This window comes from Echinops telfairi, unplaced genomic scaffold (assembly GCF_000313985.2).
Source record: "Echinops telfairi isolate 266 unplaced genomic scaffold, ASM31398v2 ScPeMD7_2;HRSCAF=8, whole genome shotgun sequence".
Taxonomy (NCBI): Eukaryota; Metazoa; Chordata; class Mammalia; order Afrosoricida; family Tenrecidae; genus Echinops; species Echinops telfairi.
Genome location: NW_022103898.1, coordinates 7,136,566 through 7,151,916, shown reverse-complemented (window position 1 = coordinate 7,151,916; position 15,351 = coordinate 7,136,566). Strand labels below are relative to the sequence as shown.

Sequence of the window (15,351 nt, the reverse complement as noted above, 5' to 3'; positions counted from 1 at the left end):
TCAGTCCAGATCAAGTCCATATGTCTGATATTAGCCCATCTGTCTGATATTAGCCCCTATGTCTGATACTAGTCCATAGACTCCTCTCCAGACTCACACAGCACATGTCATGATGCTGAAAGCAGGAAGATCTCAGGCCGGTGGGAGACAAGCCTTGTGGATTCAATGGCATCTTCAGGGCTCTGGCTGCCATCAGCATGGCTGGTCAGCAGGAAGACCAAGGCAGAGAGAGAGTGTGGCCCGCCTCCAGGGAGAAAGAGAGAAGTTCCCAGAATCCTCATGAGAAGGTCACCCCCACCAGGAGGCATCGTCAGACTGTGACCTGATGGACAGGCTCAGCTCCACCCCTTCACTCCATTCATCAAGTTGACATGAAGTTATGTAACTACCACATCCTGTAAACGGACAGGCTGGTTCCCTGGATAGGAGGATTTGCATGAGTTGGACCCAACTTGATGGCAGTGGGTTTGGTTATGTCATAGGAGGGAGCTCTCATGGTGCCGTAGGCTGTTAGCGGAAAGTTCAGTGGGTCAAACTATCAGCCTCCTGTGAGAAGGAAGTGGCAGTCCACTCCTGTAAAGATTTACAGCCCCTTAGGAGCCCGGATGGTGTAGTGGTTATGTGTCGGGCTATGATTCCCATAGTAGGCAGTTCAAGACTACCAGAAGCTCCTTGAGAGAAACACTGGGCTCTCTACTCTGCCCGGAGCAGTCCCACCCGTCTCCAACAAGCCCACCAGTGCTCCTCATGCTGCTAGACTTCCTAAATGTACCTCCAGATTCTCATCCTGCAGGGCCTGGGTACTGGGATTCTCTCCAGTCCACTCCAAATGCCCAGCCTGGGTCAACTCCTGCTGTGATGATGGGCTCTTGGAACAGGAAGTAGCTAGTGGACAAGAACCAGTTCTCCACACCTTCCTCAGCATTTGTCCCATCTTCTGATTGTGGCCCAGGCTCTGGTGAGAGGCAGGAGCTTGGAAGTGCAGAGAAGCCAGTGCAGAGACAGGGGGCTGGCTGTATGGCGGATCACAGTGGCTCTGGGGTTTACACTATCTGGTGCAGAATGCCGTCCTCCTTCTGCCGGACACTTTGCAGTACCAGCTTGCTGGATCCACCTAGTGCCTTAAGGGACATGAGCAGGAGCTGGTTCTTGTTGTGTGCCCCTACTTCCGTTCCACTGAGAAGAAGCTCTTTTTCAAAGCCACCCAGTGTGTTAGACAGGGTTCTCTAGAGAAACATAACCAGGACACACACACACACACACACACACACACAATCACAGTGAAATAAACAACTAGTTAGTCCACAGAGCAGTACAGAGGGTTCAGTTTAACTCACTTCCAAGAGGCAGTTAATACACTGGCAGTCCTTCACCTCACTAGGGCTGCTGGGTGCAAGTCAAGGAAGCAGACAGCTGAGTCTTCTGCAGAGCAATACAGGCAGTCTGCCACAGGTAGCAAGCCGCAGGGCAGGTCACCAACAGTTAGCCAGATAACAGGGTCCAACAGTCCCCAGCTCAAGGGATGTACACACCAGCAGTGTGGCGAAGCAGGTCTTGAAGGAACCTCAAACTATAGCGACATGGCTCACGGGTTGGGTGTTCCACAGGCAGTGTAGCTCACAAGTTGAGGCAGAGAACTAACTAAGGCAGCCACACACTGGTCATCAGCGAGCAAGAGACAGAAAGGCGAGGCTTGCCAAGCCATTTCTCTCTTTACCCTTTAATTAAACTGCAACCTTATTAATCACACGTTTATCGGCCAGGTTGGCACAATAAACCTATCACACCTAACAGACATCATAATCCACCTGAGGCCCTGGTACCTCATATGTGTCCTGTAAAGGTTATGTATCAACTTGGCTAGGCCAGGATTCAGTGGTTGGCAGGTATTATGTAATCTTCTCCCATCTTGTGATTGGCTATGAGCAGCCAATCAGTTGAAAGAGGCATTTCCCAGGGGGCACGACCTGCATCCAATATATGTGGGTGCTCTGGCAAAGCTCCCTCTCCATCCTGCACCTGTCCTGCTCTCATCTCTGGCTCTTGGGATGTGAGCCAGCAGCCTGCCATCTGACCCGCCGGTTTGGGACAAGGGGCTCTTCAGTCCCTGCAACCACATTCACTCGGAAGAAGCCTCCGGCCTAATGCCTGACCCATGGATTTGCCAACCTCCACAAATGCATGAGTCATTTCTTTGAAATAACGCTCGATATGCCGGGGCTTCAAAAGGTTTGTGGGAAAAGCTCGGTATCTTTTCATTCAATTTTTCTGTGGATTTTTGGAAGCTCCCGCATGTAATCACGCCACCGGCTTTGCTCCTCCAAGCCAGCCTAAAACCCTTTACCTGGCGCTGCCTAATCCACGATGAATCTGGTGCTACCGCCTCACTGGGCTGGGGGCGCCACGGTCGAACGGCTTACTTCAACTTGGCATCTTGGCTCAGAAATGTGAAGCCCGTGGCTTCAGGGTCCCCAAGAGAAACCGAGGCACATGTACAAGAAGGACTCTTTATTGCAGTACAAATCCAGTTGGGGGTGTCACAGCTATCCTAGGAAGAAACCAGGGAGAGTATCCTGGTTTGACAAGCGCCCCGAAGAGTGCTGGCAGCAACCCGACTTCCACTCACTGAAAAGTGACCCCCCCGAAAGGCAGGGCCTTGCTGACTGAGGGTGAAGATGCACACCTGGCAGAGGAGGAGGCCGGAGGAGGAGGGACATTTACACAGACCACACAGCCAGCGGCCTGGCCCTCACGTGGGGATGTTTTGCGGGAGTCCTGACACCAGATGCCAGACCCCCAGCAGTTCCTCGGATGGCTAGCCAGCGGGACCAAGCCCACACGCTGACAAAAGGAGGAAGCAGAGTGTTGACAGTTTCCTTCCACAAAAGGTCAGCATTCTGAGAGCCTAGAAAGTGGCAGCATTGGCCTGCTGTGGGCACTTCACGTCTCAGCCACCCACGCTCTGGCCTGCTGCCGGGCATGGCCCTGGCATCACGATGGATAGTGCTGGAGTCCCCAGAGTAGAGAGGTCTTGGGGACGACAGGGATCCACGTGGGCGGACTTCACTATGGCCCAGGAGTGGGCCCACCTGGCCCAACGGGAAGGCAACAATGCCCATCAGAGGTGTGCTGGGGAAGGGCCCAGCTGGGCTGGACCTGGGCACTAGGGCAGGGCTGGCGGTGGTGTGGCAAGCACGGGGTGCTCCGGGCAGCCCTGCACAGGGGTACCCTGGTGGGGAGGAAGTTGGTCTGGCTACACCCCAGGGGCTCCCACTTCCCCACGGAGCTGTCTCCCCCAACACCCTTTGGAAGGGAGACAAGCTCTGGGGTGCCCAGAAGCACCCAGCTGAACTGGGGGACCCCTGGGGAACAACAGCCTGTGCTCCAAGGGGGCCGGGCAGCAGGCAGGCTGGGGGAGCCCCAAGCTCTAGAGCAGGCACGTGACGTGGCAGCCGCTGGGCTGGTCCAGGAACAGGGTGCTGCAGACGTCGTTGAAGAAGGTGGGGTGGTACTTGCAGGCGCGCTCGCAATCCGGGTTGAAGTTCACCTCCAGGAGCTGGGGCTGCATGGCTCGCTTCCCTGGGGGGCAGAGGGCGCACAGGGTGATCACGGGTCTGATGCCCTGAGGGTGGCGTGGGGTGGGAGTGGGGGAAGGTGCCCAGTGGGCACCCTGGCTTCTCGGGGGGCCTGGGTGAGGCCGCTCCTTGCAGAGCCTGGAGCTGCCTGGGTTCTGGCCCCAGGAACGGCCCGAGTCTGTCAGACAGGAGCAGGAGGACCCAGGCCTGCCAGGGGCTGCCGATCCCTGCCTCCCGCCACCTGTCGACTGCAGATCTTCCTCCCAGGGTGTTTTCTGGGGAGGCCTGGTTCACTTTGCCATCACTAAAGGCGTCCTGGGAGGGAGAGCCCTGCTGGGAGGCTGGACCACAGGACGGGAGCCCCAGCCTACTCACCATCGGGGCGGTGGTCCCACTTCAGCATGAGGTCGATGGCGTACACAGCCCGGGACGAGGGGTAGGGATACAGGCCCATGGGCGCAGGCCGGGAGCAGGCCGCTTGGAACAGCTCCTTGAAGGCCTGGAAGATGTCCGCCTAGAGGCCAAGGGGCAGGTCAGGGGCCTGTAGGCTGGGAGTCCCCCAGGTCAGCCCTGGCCAAGTCACCCCGACACCTTCCTGCCTCTGGACCAGTATTGAAGCTCTGCCCCAAGCGTGGCCCTGTGTCCATCTCCGTGTCCCTCCTCAGAGCCCCTGGTGGTCACTGAACTTGGAACGTGGGGTTGTATTGCTGCTGTGCCCCCACACCCAGTTCCCACTGGCCTTGACACCAGGGGCTCCCTCCTCTGGGGTTCCTGCCATGGGCCACCACCCCTGCTGGACCCATAGCCAGCTCATGAGGGGCGGCTCGTGTGCCCTAGCCTGCCCACCCTGCCCTGGAGGGCTCAGCCGTACCTGCACATCCTTCCAGAGGAACTCTGGGTACTGCTTCTCAAATGCCGGGATGAACTCATCATAATGCACCTGGGACAGACAGGGGCGTCACTGCCCGGGCCTCCCAGCAGGCTCCAGGCCCAGGAGCCCCCGTCTCCTGCCTGGTGGAGTCCCGAGGATTGGGCCTGAGCTCTGTGCCTGCCCTGGACGAGCCGCTTGAAAATTGGGCACACACTCCCCACCCAGAAGTCCTTAGCATATGTGCTCTGACTTGGAGGCATGCCATCCCGAGGGCCCAGCACAGCTCAGAGAGCTGCAGGGACAGCATGATCATCTCTCCCAAGGAGGACAGGGCAGGGCTGGTTCCCTGCTTCAGCCTGGATGGGCACACCCTGACAGGACCGGGTATGCAGGGACACACTTTACAAGTACACACCTCACCCATGCACACACACACACGTCATATATGTACACACCTCACCCACACACACTTTACACACCTACTTCACACCTCGCCCATGCACTCTTTACACATACTCTTCAGATATGTATATACCTCACCCATGAACACACTTCACAAACACATATATACATGCCTCAACCCATGTACTTTACACACAGTTCACACCTCACCCATTCACACTTTACACATACTCTTCATACATGTATACACACCACCCATGCACACTTCACACATGAACTTCTCACATGTGCAAATTTCACACACCCACATTTCACATGCACAAATGCAGTTCATACATAAATTTAATTTCACACACACGCCAAGTGCACACATGTACACACTTCTCATACACTTAATACTCCATACACCCATTACACAAGTATACGCTTCTCACATGTGCACATGCACTCCAAATGCACCCAATCACACGTGTACACTCCTGCACACTACAAATGCATAATCCACACACATTCCACATGCACACTTCACTTGCCCCACATACATGCACTCTATATATTAGATATACACCTCCACACATGCACACACTTCACACACGCACACCCCACCTGATCACTCCACAGGTACATCTTCCCACATCACACACACACACACACACACACACTTTACACATGCATACCCCCCACATTTAACACATATTCAACACACTCCACATATGTACAGATTTATTACCTGTGAACCCACACATGCACATTCACACTCCGTAAGCATGCACTCCACATACGTGCACATGCCACAGCTACGCACGCCACACACAAACACACGTACACTCCACTGTATACACACGTGCATTTGCACACACCCCAGAGGGAAGCACTCAGCACAGGGGGCTGCACCGCCCCCACCTCGATGCCCTGCCTGGCTACAGCCCCTTGTCCCCAGCTTGTGTCCTGGGCTGTGGGTGAAATCATTTGGGTCGAGCCTCCTTCACCAGGGCGCCCGTCTACCGGCAGTGCACGGCCGGCCCTGAGCCTGGAGCCCCTGCTCGGGGAGCCCACCTGCTTCAGCACCACGTTCGGGTCGTAGTTCATGACGGTGAAGTGCTTCTCGTAGTCGTCCAGGTCGTCGAGCGCGAAGGGCCTGCGCACAAGCAGAGGCGCCCATGGGGGACCCTGAGCGGCGCTGCCCCCCAGGTCAGTGGGCAGAGTCCCAGCCTCCCACCCAGGCTCAGGGGAGCCGAGCGACCCACTGGCCGGGGACAGTCCCAGGGGCCCCGAGATGCCCCCGCGCCCCAGGATGATGTCCGCTGTCGGATGGGTAGGCAGCAGGGAGTGGACTCGCGACCCGCCGCTGGGCAGGGCTGGCCCAGGTCCGTAAAGAGAGCCCGTTGCCAGGGTTACCGGTTGGAGAAGCGCAGCCAGAACACGTCGTAAACGAACAGCCGCAGGGGCATCACGGAGCGCAGCAGTACGATGTAGCGAATGTCGAACTTGACCAGGCCCGCGTCCTCGCGGAGGAACAGGACGGGGCTCTCGATGTACTTGGACACGACCTGGGGGCCAGGTGGCCTCATCACCGGGCTGGCAGCTCCCAGCACACTCCTCGCCACCCGGCCCGCTGCCCACCAGCCAGAGGCCCTGACCTCTGTGTCCCCAAGCTGCAGTGGCCCAACCACGTCGCCCTACCCTGTTTCGTCTGCTCCCCAACCCACCCGCTGCCCCTCCCAGCGCCCCTCCCTCCGTCGGGTTTCTTAGGCTGCGCAGGCAGCCTCATCTTTATGCCGGGAGCAGCTGGTGGGTTTGAACTGCTAACCCTTGAGGTCAGCAGCCCAAAGCCTAACCCACACTGCCCACCGCCACCGCCTCGATCTTCATTTTAATGGCGGGGAACGTGAAAAAGGAGTTCAAGATCCTTCTAGAACAGTGGTTCTCAATCTCCCTGATGCCACGACCCTTTCATACAGTTCCTCCCGTGGTGGTGACCCCTAACCATAAACTTATTTTCGTTGCTACTTCATCACTTTCATGTTGCTACTGTGATGAATCGGCTGACCCCTGTGAAAGGTTGGTTCGACCCCCAAAGGGGTCGCGACCCCCAGGTTGGGAACCGCTGTCCCAGAAGCGGCAGCGAGGGGGCGGGGGATGGGAGCTCGGTAGCTTCTGCATGATTGTTCTGGACACCTCTGAAAAACGGCTGGGGAGAGGGCAGAGCGTCGAGGGGCGCACCTTGGGGGTACTTTCACGGTGCCGGATGATGCTGTGCAGGTCCTTGGTGATGTGGGTGTCCAGGCTGCGGGCCAGGTTCCAGGGCTTGACGATCCAGTGGTTGTCCTCGCCCCTGGGGGAGTCAGGCAGCTGAGTCCCGGTCTGGCCCCGCCCCACTCCTCCCCATTTCCCAGGGGACCAGGCCTTAGGGCTAAGTGCCCAGAAGAAGGGAGTGGCTTCGGCTAAGGACCAGGCCAGTGGCCTGAGGGGTCCAGGGCGGGGTGGCGGCTTGCAGGGCCCTGATGGACTGACTCACCGCCTCTCCCGCTGCTGGAAGTAGCTGACGAACTGGGGCAGTTCGCTCCGAAGGTTGAAGGTGCGGGGCAGCCAGGGCGGGCCCTCGGGACCCCCGGCACGACGGGCGATAGAGGACAGGCAGTCCTTGACGGTCAGCAGGTTCTCGCAGGGGAACTGGTTCAGCAGCACCCTGGGCCTCTCCTCACTGAGCCTCCTGTGGGCCGGGGCGGAGCGAAGGGCTGGGTGGGTGGGGGTGCCCCAGGTGCTGGGTGGGGGAAGCGGCAGGCGGGGCCTCACCGGTAGTCCTTGAAGTGGGAGAAGTTGTAGAGGACGTCGGCTTCGGCCTCATTCATGGTGAAGGTGAAGCGCGGATGGGTCAGGTGGCTGAGCACCTGCTGGACATCCGAGTAGATCCTGGGTAAAAAAACGAGAAATGAGTCCCTGCCCTCCCTCCAGAGGCAGAATCGTGAGGGGCAGTCTCCGTTCCTCTCTGCATTTTGGCACCCACACTGGTTGCACCCTGTTTCTGAGCTGGGTGGGCCTCGACATGCCCAGCTGCTCTCCGATAACCCACAAGCCCCACCTGGCCACCCAAGTCCCCTTCCTCGGAGCCAATTTCACCAGGGGCCTGTGGCACACAGACTCGCTGCCCTCCCTGCCTTGGGCTGCACCAATCCATAGTGCCTACAGGAACAGCCAGTGTTTAGATCAGGGGTCTAGATTGAGACTCCTGCGCCGAAGGCCGAGGGGCAGTCCCAGGTGGGACAGAGACGGGCACCTACTTGAAGATGTGGTCATTGGGGTACGTGGCTATGTTGATGGCCACCGGCAGCTTCTCCTTGTTCTCCTCCAGAATGGCCTAGAGACACGGGGGTGGAGACAGGTGCCTGAGGATAGATATCAGGCACAAGAGGGCCCACTTCCCCCACCTGGCATGTCAGGTGCATGGCGCAGGCCGCACCTGCCTGGTAACCTCCCGACACCTGGACCTCAGGGAGCCTCCTGAGGGCTCTGTAGACCCTCTACCAGCCAGCACCTGGCAGGCACCAAGGGACAGTGTTCTAAACATAAGCCAGTATCCAGGAGGAAACTCGTTATTTTTACAAATGGATGCTGGGGCCCAGGGCCCCTTAGATGCTGGACACCCTAGCTTTGTGTCCCAAGAAGATTCCAGACGATGTTCTGAATTCTCTCACCGCTGTCCCCAAACCTGTCCTGGGAGGGGCTCTTTCTGAGTGGAGCCCCAAGGGCTGGTCCGGACTTGGCCTGCTCGGTGGTTTATCACAGCATGCCCTCCTCGCCCTCCGCCAACACACACAGAGGGCATGAAGAGCCAACAAAGAGGACATTCGGGTGGCCACTAAACATGGAAAAAACGCTTGCCATTCCAGAGCTGCCACTGTAACAATGATGAGAGATACCACTTTGCTCAGGTTCCCTAGCAGAGCTCAACAAAACAAGAACAAATGCTGGAGAGGGTGCCGAGATGGGAACTTGCAGACACCGCTGGTGGGCTTGTCAAACTCTTATCAACACTAGCCAAGCCCCGGGGATAACAGTACCCAATAGCCTGGGACCAGGCAATTCCTCTAGTCTATGCTTCTCCTACCGAGGTAGGAGCCGCCACAGGAAGATACACACAGGCCCACCCATGTCCATCACAGCAGGATTCACAGCAGCCGGGCGACAGAAACAGCCTAAACGCCCATTGGTGGGGAAACAGAAAAGCCAACATTGGAGCTGTATTGAGGAATGATGGCGAATCCTTCCCGGCAGCTGCCCTAGAACCCCAGAATGCAGCTCACGTGACCTCTGCATCCACTTGCTGGGGTGTTTCCACCACTATAAATGATCCAACCTCTCTCTCCTCAAAGGGGCAGCTGAGATTTACTTTATAAAATCTTCCTATCTCAACCCCACCCCCCTCGCTGCCCCCTCAAATGTCCATTTGCAGAAAGCATCCTTTACCTGGTTCAGGCTTCTCAAGTGTTTATGATCGAAACTGCTCTTTGGACACCTGCCGCCACCCCTCTCTTTTCACGGCCTATGTCTTATCTTCTCAATGGAATTATTAACTTTGCCAGGGCGGGCGGAGACCAGGTCACACTGGTCTTTGGGTTGACAGCTCCCGGAGAAATCCCAGCTTGGGCATCAAAAAGGGCCTTCGTCCTCCTCACTCGAGGTCTGGCTAGGCCTCTCCCTGTCAGCAGCACCCAGAGCCAGCCAGCCCTGTCTCGGGTCAAATCACTGACTTCTTCCCACAAGCCTCAGGGCCATGGATTGGGGGCAAGGACAGAGAGCGCAGGGTCTGTCAGAATGGGTCTGGAAACAGAGAATGCCCAGTGGGGGCCAGGCGGGCAGGAGACCAGGGGGTGAGGAGAGGGCTCGGCCATCAACAGCCCAGCCCGTCTGGCCTGGGTCAGGTGGCAACTTCTTCTCAGAGGTTCCGGTCCCTCCTCTATCACCATCCTGCCTCGATAGGTCCCTACCTGCCAACCCTTTAGTTATCAGTGATGGTGACAGCCCTGGTGGTGACCTGCTCAGAGTCTGCCTTGCCCACAGCATACTTGGATACAGCATCCCTACACCAGAAGGGGACTCTCAGCGCCCCCAAACATCCCTCAGCCACAGGAAAGGGTCAGGGGGTAGAGGTGGGTCGAATGGGTGATTCCACTCAGAGCCCCTCTCTCTCCAATGCTCCTCAGACTTCCCTCCATTCCCTGTAGCCCCCAGCTGGGCTCAGGGAAGCCAGGGACAGGGCAGAGACGAAGTCCAGAAGGCAAGACTGGGCTGGGCCGGCAGTACCACGTAGTACCCCTCCGGGGGCTCCGGTGTGGAGGAGCTGTGGTCCAGCAGGTCAGCGGGGGTCCAGGGAAGCAGCATGCACTTGCGGATCAGAGGGTCCGTCTCACCGTAAGTAAAGTCCCGGGTCACCTCCTCTGTACCGAGACACACCTGTCAGGGGGTGGAGGGCGGAGCCCGGGCCTGTGCTGGAGGGAGGGGGGCAGCTAGGGGGCCCGACTCACCACCCGTGTCCAGGTCCCTCAGGGGCCACAGCAGCGTGTAGGCCACCTGCTGGGACATGTAGAAGAAGGGGGCGGTGGCAAAGGTGGGTTCATCGGCGTGTTGGATGCGCGCGCCAAACTCGTCCAGGACGTACCATACAGGTACCTTCTCCTCGGCCGTCTGTGGACGGGGCACAGAGGGGTGGGTGCTCAGGGGCTGGTCCGGAAGCAGATGGAATCCAGGGGGTCTGTGGCCAGCCCAGGGCAGAGGTAGTGTGCCAGGAGGGGGCTGCATGGGCGAGGTGGTGTCCACATGGCCCCTCCCTCTGCCCCACAGCAGAGAAGCCCCTCCCCACCATCGCCCACTCACCCCCTGGGCCAGCTGGTAGGTCTGGTTAAACTTCCACATTTCTGCTAGCACCAGGTCCACGACCTCAGGGCTGGGCACCTCGCCGTGGAACTCGATGCCCATCAGGCTGGCCATGCGGTGCAGCAGCCCCGGTGTCTGCTGCAGCTGCCGGCGGGCTTGCTCCACGCGGTATGTCCAGGCGTGGTCAATTAGGAAGATGCTGCGGGCAGAGCGAAGTGGGCGTGCCGTGCAGGGCGATGGCCACGCCCATCCCAGCTCCACCCCTTTCCTGGGGCAGCTATGGCGGCTGGGAGGCCAAAGTGGCTAGCCCAGCCCTGCTGACCGTTCCCATCCCTCTTCCTACTTCTGAAGTGGGGCCGGAGGAGTCCCTACCACCTACCTCTCTAGGGATGCAGCTGAACCCTAAGCCCTTTCCCCAGGAGCGGGTCCCCCAGTGTCCCTGCAGGACGGAGTAGAACTGACCCGCGGAGCTTGGGGGGCTGGGGGGAGGGGCAGGGCAGGGATCACTTTCCAGGCAGTAGACGACTTCATCTTGCTCCCACAAAACGGCTACTGGGTTTGAGCCGCCAACTTTTGGGTGGGCAGCCGGGTGCTTTAACTGTAGCGCCACTACTGGGCCTCTTTCCCGCCAGTCCCAAGTGTGGTGAGAGGGGGCGTTTCCACGCTGGGCTGACCCTCCCTGGCACCTCGGCACACACTCGGCCCCTGTGGGGTTCCGCCACCTCCTTGATGCGATCGGGGGCCTGGCTTCCCATGCCCACCTGTTGGGGTCAGCGGCCCGCAGCCCGTCCTCATTGGTCACGATGACCTTGTAGCATAGCTCGCTCCCGGGGTTGGGCCTCTTCCTCTTGGATTGCCCATCCTCCTCTTCCTCATTCTCGTCCTCCTCCACCTCTTCCACCCGCATTATCCCAAACATCTCTCCGGCGTCGAAAACCTGCAGGCCAGGGCACTATCAGCAGGGTTGTGGGAGGGGCACCTTGGGCCTCAAGGACAGGCCCAAGCCCTTCCGAGAGGCAGGACCTTTGGGTCACCCCACCCCCACCCCCCATACTACCCCAACATGCCGTTTTACAGGTGGGGAAACTGAGGCTTCTTGAGATATAGGCCCTCCCCCTAACGGACACTGGCCCCTGGGACAGAGTGAGTCCAGCCCCTTGGAAAGCAAGGGGAAGCCAGGCCCCAAAGGCAGCCTCTCAGGGACCAAGGGATTCACACCAGTGGCCGCCCCAGTGCCCTGAGTTTGCATCCTCAGTGTAAAAGAGGGGTGTGTTCCTTCCCTGGTCAGTTTTGAAGGTTAGATAAAAGTGTCCCACAAGTCCCTGGAACACAGTGGGTACCCACAGACGCCAGTCTCTCTCCCCACAAGAAAAAACCATTTGTCACAGCTCTGTCAAAAACTTTCAGCATGACTCGAATTCTATCTTGCAAGTCTGGCTAGACCAGAGGAGGTACACTAGTACAGATAGGAACTGAAAATACAGGGAATCCAGGACGGATGAGCCCTATAGGACTAGTGGTGTGAGTGGCAAAACAGGGAGGGTAAAGGGAGAATGGGTAGGAAAGAGGGAACTGATTACATGGAACTGTGTGTGACCTCCTCCCTGGGGGACAGACAACCGAAAAGTGGATGAAGGGAGACGTCGGACAGGGCAAGATAAGACAAAATACCCATTTATAAACTATCAAGTGCTCATGAGGGAGGGGGGAGCAGGGAGGGAGGGAAAAATGAGGACCTAATGTCGGGGGTTTCAATGGAGAGAAAATGTTTTGAGAAACGATGTACAAATGCGCTTTACACAATTGATGTGTGTATGGATTGGGATAACAGTTGTATGAGCCCCTAATAAAATGTTAAAAAAGAAAAAAAAACAAAAAAAAACTTTCAGCAGCCCGCCGCCCCCCCACACCCCCAGTGTAGGAACCACATGCGATGACTTGTGTGCTGGGCTGGTGGGTGCTTTGGCCTGTGGCCAGGGGTCATGTGTGACCTTTGCACAGGGAAGTCTGGTCCATGAGCTGAGGTGACCTGGGGGGCGTGTCAGAAGTCACAGTCAGCGGGAAGCCAGGGAGGAAGGGAGGTGGGCAGGACCCCCCTTAGGAACAAATGCCAGGCTCCGGGTGGGAGGGTGAGGGTGGTTGACTGCCTCCCAGTGGTAGTGGAGGGGCAGGCTCAACTGGACACTGGAGGAGGGCCGGGCTCTTTCTTGGGTGCAAACAAGAAGATGGACGGACTGAGTCTTAGACCGAGACCCCTTTCCACTCTCACGTTGTCCAGGGGCCACCACCTTCCCTCCCTACAGACCAAGGACGAAGCCCTGAGGTCTGCAGACCTGGCTCCCAAACCTGACCCAGAGCCTGGCTGACCCCTGGCTGAGGAGCGAGGCATCCTTCATCCCTCCCTGCTGGGACGGAAGGAGCACCTGGGAGGTAAAGGGAAGGGCAGTAGTCTTGTGTGTGTGTGTGTGTGTGGTCACAGAGGTGACACCGATTTCTAAGACATGCCCTTCCTCAAAGGAAGCCTCTTTTCTCATCTGGCCACGAGGGCCACTGGCCCTGCCTTGGGTTGAAGAGCTGTCCACTTTCCAGCAGCTGCACCCCTGGGGCTGTAGCAGGAGCAGTAGGCTGTTGAGACTGGCAAGGCTGTGACTCACAGCTCTGCCACGGCCATTGTTCCCTTTCTAGGGAGGGTCATAGAAAAACACGAAGCCAGGCTGAAGCAACATAGGGCAGACCAGAGAGGCAGATGGGAGGATTAGGTAACTGACCACTAGGGGCTGGGCCAGGCCATCCCCTCTTCACCACCCCCAAGAGGAGACACACGGTGGGTGAGCGGTGGGTGAGTGGAATGACAGAGCACTTGCTGGCTGGGCAGGATCCAGGGGCGCTTCCACTCAGCACCCTGGGGACTTTTGAATCCTCCCTTCCGCACTCGCCCAGGGAAAGCGCTCAGGAAATGGGGTGGAGCTGAGGGGCAGGGCAAAGGAAATGTACTGTGTCATTCACTGAGATGCTGCTGAAAGAGGATTTTAAAACAACAACAAAAACGTGTTTGTATGGGAGACTCTTGGTCCAACTCCTGATTTTACAGCTGGATGAAACAGTGGCGGGAAGTGGTTCAGAAGCACTGCTATGCGGCCAAGCTCTGGTCCTGACATCCAATCCGTGGGCTTAAGGTTCTATTCTGTCACCTGCATCTTCAGTACTTGTTTTGTCTGGGCCAGGGCGCAGCCCTGGAAGAGAGGCCAGGCTCTAGCTAAGTAAAAAAGCCCACTAGGTGAGCTGTGTTCGGTGGCGTAGTGGTGATGATTTGGGCTGTGATCTGAAAGATCAGCAGTTCGAAACCACTACCCACTTCTCAAAAGAAAAGGAGGGCTTTCTAATGACATAAAGAGTTACAGTCTCTGAAACTCACAGGAAGTTTACCCTGACCGATAGGGCAGAGATGAATCCGAAGTATCCACTTGATGGCAGTGTGAGAGACAAGAGCAGACAGAGGTAGACAGGTGCTGTGTGGACACACTTCGCCCCACCTGGGCAGACAGTGTGAGAGACAAGAGCAGACAGAGGTAGACAGGTGCTGTGTGGACACACTTCGCCCCACCTGGGCAGACCACCACAAAGTAAAACAAAAACCAGGGCCCTCCGGGAGACCAAGGGACACCACTGAGAGCCCCAAGTGAGCACAGGGTCCTAGCAGAATGGAACCTTTGCCCTTAAAAAGGAGGGAGACGTTCCAGAGGCATCTAAACCCTTTCCATTTTTGTTAAACCCCTTCTTCATCTCCCTCGTTTTTTTTTTTTCAATCTGCAAAACAGGGGTATGTCAGTTGAAAGGTGTTTAAGAACCCTTCCAATACACTCCTGTTCTGGGGGTGGGGGCAGGGGAGTACGTAACGCAAGCTTTGGGAGTCTGGCAGATCTTGGGAGAGTCACTTCCTTTCCCCGAACCTCAGTTTTCTCATCTGGGCAATGGGGTGATGCATCTCACGCCTCCCAGGTGTGTGGTGGGAGGAGTCAGCACCAGGGCCGGCACACCGGTAGCCAGAGCTGATGCGATTACAGTTCGCACTGCGGCCAGCCTTGGTCCTGGCCCAGGTGTCTGGCAGAAGGGCCTTGTAATCGGGACCCCTCCCAGGTCCCCAGCCCCACGTGGTTGCCACTGTTAAGCACTCAAATCGCTCCCTGCGGCAATTGGGGCGATTCCCCATCAAACCTCTCCCTCCTGCATTCATCCTGGCCACTCCAACCCTCCAGGACACGCACGCCAGGGCCGCTGTGGCCGCGAAGTCCCCTGGCCAGCCTCCCTGTTCTGGGCTGCACGTGTCCTCCTGGCGGCCGCCGCCACCCCACAGCCCACGACGGGCCGGATCAGTCCCCGGCCCAGGCCCTACCCGCACCTCGTGCTCCAGCTTGTGCAGCAGGCGGCCCCAGTAGCGCTCAGGGACCCCCGAGGCGTACAGCGCCGGGCCGTGCAGCGCCGCGAATTCAGCCAGGGCCCGCGCGCCCTCCTTCGGCCGCCTCGGGTTGGGGCCCCGCGCCAGCTCCGGCGTCCGCGCTGGGCTGCCGCACCCCGCTGGCCGGCGCTCAGGCTCGGGATGGGCCTCCATGGCGCCTCCACTCATACCAG

General features: G+C 58.1%; 1 protein-coding gene across 1 annotated transcript; it reads right to left on the bottom strand.

Moving 5' to 3' along the window:
- Positions 1–2,493: 2,493 nt before the first annotated feature.
- Positions 2,494–15,331, bottom strand: TTLL12 (tubulin tyrosine ligase like 12). Its single transcript, XM_004700651.2, has 14 exons — positions 15,122–15,331; positions 11,484–11,659; positions 10,723–10,921; positions 10,374–10,533; positions 10,153–10,286; positions 8,130–8,206; positions 7,645–7,761; positions 7,367–7,561; positions 7,072–7,183; positions 6,247–6,398; positions 5,905–5,986; positions 4,447–4,515; positions 3,951–4,089; positions 2,494–3,579 (listed from the first exon to the last, which is right to left on the bottom strand). Exons 1-14 carry the CDS (start codon positions 15,329–15,331, stop codon positions 3,428–3,430), a joined length of 1,974 nt encoding a protein of 657 aa, XP_004700708.1. The 3' UTR covers positions 2,494–3,427.
- Between the last annotated feature and the right edge of the window lie 20 nt (positions 15,332–15,351).

Coding starts and splice junctions, on each gene's coding strand:
- TTLL12 (XM_004700651.2), bottom strand. CDS start 15,331: ATGGAGGCCCATCCCGAGCCTGAGCGCCGGCCAGCGGGGTGCGGCAGC. Junction 7,184..7,366: donor TTCCAGCAGCGGGAGAGGCG/GTGAGTCAGTCC, acceptor TGACTCCCCCAG/GGGCGAGGACAACCACTGGA. Junction 4,090..4,446: donor TCCTCTGGAAGGATGTGCAG/GTACGGCTGAGC, acceptor CTTGGCCTCTAG/GCGGACATCTTCCAGGCCTT.